This window comes from Crocodylus porosus, unplaced genomic scaffold (genome assembly GCF_001723895.1).
Source record: "Crocodylus porosus isolate Cpor-Errol unplaced genomic scaffold, CroPor_comp1, whole genome shotgun sequence".
Taxonomy (NCBI): Eukaryota; Metazoa; Chordata; order Crocodylia; family Crocodylidae; genus Crocodylus; species Crocodylus porosus.
Genome location: NW_017728906.1, coordinates 181,234,231 through 181,240,230, shown reverse-complemented (window position 1 = coordinate 181,240,230; position 6,000 = coordinate 181,234,231). Strand labels below are relative to the sequence as shown.

The 6,000-nt window shown below is 44.7% G+C and overlaps 1 protein-coding gene across 3 annotated transcripts in view; it reads left to right on the top strand.

The window, feature by feature from the left end:
- Positions 1–6,000, top strand: part of CNTN5 (contactin 5) — a 983,906-nt gene that overhangs the window by 707,163 nt on the left and 270,743 nt on the right. For all 3 annotated transcript variants that reach the window (XM_019530289.1, XM_019530290.1, XM_019530292.1), the window contains exon 9: positions 3,098–3,200. In XM_019530289.1, the coding sequence (XP_019385834.1) occupies positions 3,098–3,200 (103 nt within the window). The remainder of the gene's footprint in view (positions 1–3,097; positions 3,201–6,000) is intronic.

Here is a 6,000-nt window from a genome sequence, read left to right as displayed (position 1 = left end):
AACTGACTTCCTGCCCCTTGGGCAGGGGGCTGGACTCGATGATCTCCCGAGGTCCCTTCCAGCCCTAATGTCTATGAAATCTATAAATCTATGTGGAATGAGGGAGCATGTGGGGGTGTGTGTATGTGGATATGTGGGGTGTGGGGGCTGTGTGTGGGGGAAGGGTGTCTGTAGTGTTTGAGGGGGTGTGGAGGTGTGTGGGTGTGGGGTGAGGGAGCAAGTGTGTGTGTGGATATGTGGGGTGTGGGTGAGTATAGGGTTGTGGGGGCTGTGTGTGGGGGGAGGGTGGCTGTGATGTATGCGGGGGTATGGATGTGGAGGTCTGCATATATGGTAGTGTGTGCTTGTGGGGCTTGCCCTATGAATACACACACACTGTCTCTCTCCCTCCCTCACTGCACGCATGCACGCGCGCACACACACACACACACACACACACACCCCCCATGCTTTCCACACTACACACTCTCTCTCTTTCTCTCTCCCTCATTGCTCTCTCTGTCTCTCTCTCCCCCTCACTCACTGCATGCACACACAAACCCACCCACACACATATAACCCCTCCCCCCCCGGGCTAGGGGGGCGGGACCTGGATGACCTTGTTGCTGGCTCTTGCCAGTTACCCTGGGTCATCTTTGACAGGCAGCCAGGAGCAGATAAATATTAACTTTCTGAATTTTTAGGGGCCCCATGGGCTGGATAAAATGGCCTGGTGGGTCAGATCCAGCCCACGGGCTGTATTTTGCCCACCCCTGGCCTTAGGGAACCTGCATACAGGTACCCTGCAAAGGATATTTTCAGCAATTCTACCTGCATCCCATGCTGCCTTGTGGAATGGAGGGGTGCTTGCCTGAGCAATCACCAGATTAGCCTCATCCCTGGGGCTGTCACAGAGATGAGACATAAAACCTCTGTCTCCTCCCTGAGCAGTGGGGGTTGTCAGGGGAAGAGAGCCTCCCTGCTATATGTGCCCAACCCAGCTATTTTGCTGGGGTCCTGGGGGAGCTAGGCTGAGCCCATGAGGTGTGGGGGGTGCTTACTTCCTCCCCCTGCCCCATGCACAAGCATCTTGACAGCAGCATCCTGGGCTGGGGGCAGGAAATGGAGTCCCCCTACCTTATGAGCCCAGCCTGGCTACCCCTGCTGGGATCTTGGGGGGGGACTGGGCCAGGCCCATGATGCAGGGGCTCCATTTCCTGTTGAGATCAGTGGTGCCCTAACTTGTGGTGTTTTGTGTTAAGCACCATGAGTTAGAGCATGTCCACAACAGGCTGTCTGCACTTGTGTATATGCCCTTAGTTACAAGTCTCTGCCTATCTACCAAGTGAGTCTTCCTGAAGGAAATCTTCCATTCTGTACAAATAAATATGCATCAAGCAAAACATATTCTATAGCTTAGTGGTTTGGTAGAGCAGCAACTTAAAACAAGCTCTCCTAGGGATCACATAAATGTTTGCATAACTGAGGTTCTGGCTTTTCTCATAGCTTTGATGGATAGTGGGGGCTGCCTTTTTTTTATTGACTGGAAATTCTCTCCTTGATTTGTAAAACTTTCCTAACAAATATTTGATTAAAGCCTGTGCATTTCATGCATCTTTTCATTTGGCTAATTAGCAATTACTGATGAAAAAATATTTTGTTAACCTCATCTCTCTCTAGCCTGATTCTACCTGGGTGAAGAAACATAAACCAGGACCTCTCAGACATAGATATAAATCCCTGGGAGCAGAAGGGAACTTCTGAATAATAACTGCCTGCAGTTGCAGAAAATGTCCCAAATGGATCCTTTTGACCCCCACTGTGAATCTTCACAGTGATATTAGCAGATGGGTTCTCATATAAATCCTAAATCCTCTTGCTAGACTGTTGGTCACCCTAACCACCACTTATATTTTTTTCCATTTCCACTGCAAGGGTTAGTCTCTTGTTTCCATGCTTAGCATTGTTTCTTTTCTTTCCCACTCTCCCATCACTTTCTCTTCCTCCATCTCTTTTTCTCTTCCTTTGTTCTGTTGCTTTCATACCACCACTGAATTTGAGAGGGATCCTCTCCATTGATTGTAATGGGCTTTTATCCAGTCCTTTATTTCTGGTCTGGTTGACTACTGAAATTCATCCAAACTCCCCTTTTCCTCAATTTCCCTTCCCCAGGAGCTTTGTATGGGCCATGCTCAAATCTTAATTTGGCAAATGTGACTTTGGCTTCCATATCTCATGTATCCATGCTGCCTCATCTCTAGCCTAACCAAATCACCCCTGTTAACACCACATTATTTTTCCAGTCTGAATATGAGAGCTCTGCTCTTTGACTCTCATCAAATCAAACTCCTCACTTCACTTTATATAATCTCTCTCCCTTTCATGTATAAACTCCACCAGTTTTCCAAGACTGTCAGTTACCCAAGAGAAAATCTAGAATAACTCCACTGATTCGTTCTTTATATTTTTAAGAGTGCTGAATGTGTTTATTGGATTATTTTTAACTTAACTGAGTATGTTGTTGGGACCTAAAATATAAATAAATAAATGTACATGCATCCCAACTGTGGGGAGGATTTTTGGGCTTGATTTTTTTTTTTTTTTGTGTGTGTGTAAATGTTCTTTTTCTATGTGACACTCACACTTTCACAATATTTGAACATTTTTTAGTCAAGTGAAAATTTTCTTGATAGAATAGGGCATAAAATATCTGGTTATTAAGAAGACAGACAGTTTTTAAGATTCTGGTTGATTTATCAGTCTAAGTTACACTCCATCAATAATTGGCAAAGTTACAGTATATGTAGACTCTCAAACCTGCAATATTGAATGCACATTTTAATATTTTTAATTATAAATTTTCAAAGCATATTTGAGAAAATAAGTCTTTGCTTGTAGAAAGTGATGTTTTTAATACCTTTGAAGTCACCATCTCATACTTCAATGTAGGAATAGAATTTGAACAAAGGAAGTCAAAATAATTTAAATAATCTCTGTTTGTCACAAACTTAATCACCATATAGCATACAACAGTGGTTTGCACAATGAAATCTTTAGGCTTAGAGAGAATTAGTGAATATTTTTTTAACACTTTTAAAAACCATTCTTTATTTCCCAGGTGTGATGGGGGAATATGAGCCAAAAATTGAGGTCCATTTTCCATATACAGTTACAGCTGCTAAGGGAACTACCGTTAAGATGGAGTGCTTTGCTCTTGGCAAGTAAGTACATAGTCTCCCATAATTAGACACCATTGCTTATTAAAATGTGACACATGCAATTTTTGGTTCAGTTATTTCACACAGTTTCATTTTCACCGGATGTTCCTTTGTGCATTGACAAAGTTTTTATAGATCAGCTAAATGGGAACTGACTAAGTAACCAGTTACAAATTTCATGCTGTGCTATGCACAGTAAGGTATAAAAGCTAGAAATATACTGGTTCTACATGAAAAGTACTTTCTTATAAATGAAAAAAAGAAAATTTTCAGCCATATGCTTTTATTTATCAACTACTTCCCACTCCTATTTATTCATGGACTGTTAATGCAAATTAGACTGTATAATTCCAGTTTTTCCTATAAAATGTATTAATTGGGAATAAATTATTATTATTATTATTATTGCAGAGCCTTTAACAAATCTGTGCCATAGATTGTGATAAAAATGAGACATGAGACAATAATCTAAATATTTTAAGGATATAGTATACATTATGAATTATGTCAAAATTAGTTTGCATCATTTTGTATTACTCTATTTCTATTTCTCTCTACAATGCCTAGTTTATGGTAATACCTGTCATCTAATTTATAAAAGTTTGGCTAGCTAGAGTTCAGGGACATAATATCTTGCATATCCTAGACCTTTTCATGCAAGTCAGTAGGTAATAAGGAGACTAGAGTAATGACCTGCAATTTTATAATACCTTTCATCAGGAAAAGTTGACCTCAGAATTCTTTTTTGCCTTGAGATCCAGCAAGAGATTCTTAACATTATTCATATACATTATCTTTGCCAAAACTAAAGTTTGGTGGTCATAGTATATGTTCATCCAGAGCTGAAAAGCAATGTCCAGGACTCAGGAAAATCACTTTCTATCTGTACATAATCAATACAGAGACATAAATAGGTAGAGGTATACAGGAGAATGATCATTGTACCCTGTAATAATTGGAGAGCATGTGTGTATGTGGCTATATGGTAAGTTCCTTTTGGCCTTTTTGGGTGCATCTAAACATACATTTAAGTATGACTAAAATTATTGTGCTTTAAGCTAATGGCCAGCAAATGATTTTTGGCAGGTGTCTTCACAAGCTACTGCCAAGTCCCTCCAGCCCCACAATGTGCCCCTGTGGCCACTGGGGAGAGCTCCAACTTGGCAGCCATGTTAAAGCCAGACCCAGCTCCCAGCACTTGGCAGCCGTATTGGAAACACAGCCCCACCCTCTGATCCTTTGCCAGCAACTTCCCTGCCCAGGAGCCATGTGTCCAGTGCAGGGGCAATATGCAGCATGCCCCTCCTTGCTCACCCTGCCTCCCCACACCATGGCTGCTTCAGCCCCTGCCCCTGCAGGTGATGTCCAGCACCCCACTGCTCCAGCTCCTGGAGCAGGAGGGTCCAGGTACACTGCACCACTGGCACTGTTGGCCCATATGGATGGCTCCACCGCTGGGTGGCAGCAACCCAGAGCCCACCTCCCCCTGGGATTGGTGGGCTCTCCCCCACATCCAGATGTTGGTCCTGCAGAGGCAAGAAACAGAAGCCTTTTGTGAAAGCTTGCAACATTTGACATACATGATGCTCTGTGCACCATACACTGCCTAGCCTCAGATAGGGAGTCAGCCATGCACAGGTGCTCAGGATCTTCCTGGTTCTCCAGGCACACCTGCATTTCTGGTTAAGGACCCTGAGATACAACAGCATGGGAGGCAAGCCCGGCCTGCCCCACAACCTCCACCACCACCTGGAAGGATACCTCTATCAGCGTTACATGCCCTTGCCCCCCATTGCTGAGGAGGGCACTGTTGCCACTATTGACACCTTCCTCAGGGTGTGAGAGCCCCATGCCCACCCAGCTGCAGGTGCACAGGCTGCTGAATAAAGTTCTGAACTGTGTCCTGCCTCTCTGTGTGCTGGGCGGGGGGGAGCGGAGAGGACTAAGGGCCAGAAGAGTGTAGGTGGGCCAGACAGAGTGCCAAGACAGGGGTCAGGACTGGGGAAGTACCTCTGCCACATGGCTTTCAGTCCTTAGCTGTGCCCCTGTGCACCTGGATTATGAATATTTATTAAACTTTAGCTCTCAGCTTTAGTTTCACCTGGTATCAGTGGATATGCTGATCAACTCAACAGGGTTTTCTTCCCCCACCCCCAGCTTTAAACAAAAACAAACATAAAAAGCTGAAAAGAAAACCCAATAGCTCATTAAGGCCTCTCACATCTTCACCACTTTCCCACCCAGTAAACATGGAACATTAAGAGACAATGTTACACATACAAAGAAACACAAACACAAGAAAAAGAAGAACAGCAGTTGCCATCATATCTGATGAGTCCAGGAAAATGATTATTTTGTTTTATCCTAGAATCAGAAAGGCATTTCATGTGGTGTCTTTTAGTTAACACCTGTCGCCTTTCGATTGCCCAGAAGTGGACAAAATATGGCCCACGGGCCAGGTCCAGCCCACTAAGCCATTCTGTCCAGCCCATGGGGCCACTAAAAATGTTAGAAAATTAATAGTTATCTGCCCCTGGCTCCTGTCAAAGAAGACAAGGGCCAGGGGAAGTAGGACCCAAAGGAAGCCCCGGCAGCAACAGCAGAGCCCAGCCCTGCCCCCACCTCCTGGCCTGGGACTGTGGGGCTGTTTGTGGCTGTGCCAGCATGGGAAATTCAGGTAAGAAGGGGGGAGGCAGGGGAGGACCATGGCAAATGCCCCAGTCCTCGGGGCTGGGCCACCTCCTGCTAAGCTCCTTGATCCAGCCATGCAGCCAGGAGCTGGCTGGTGGGCAGGAAAGTGGTG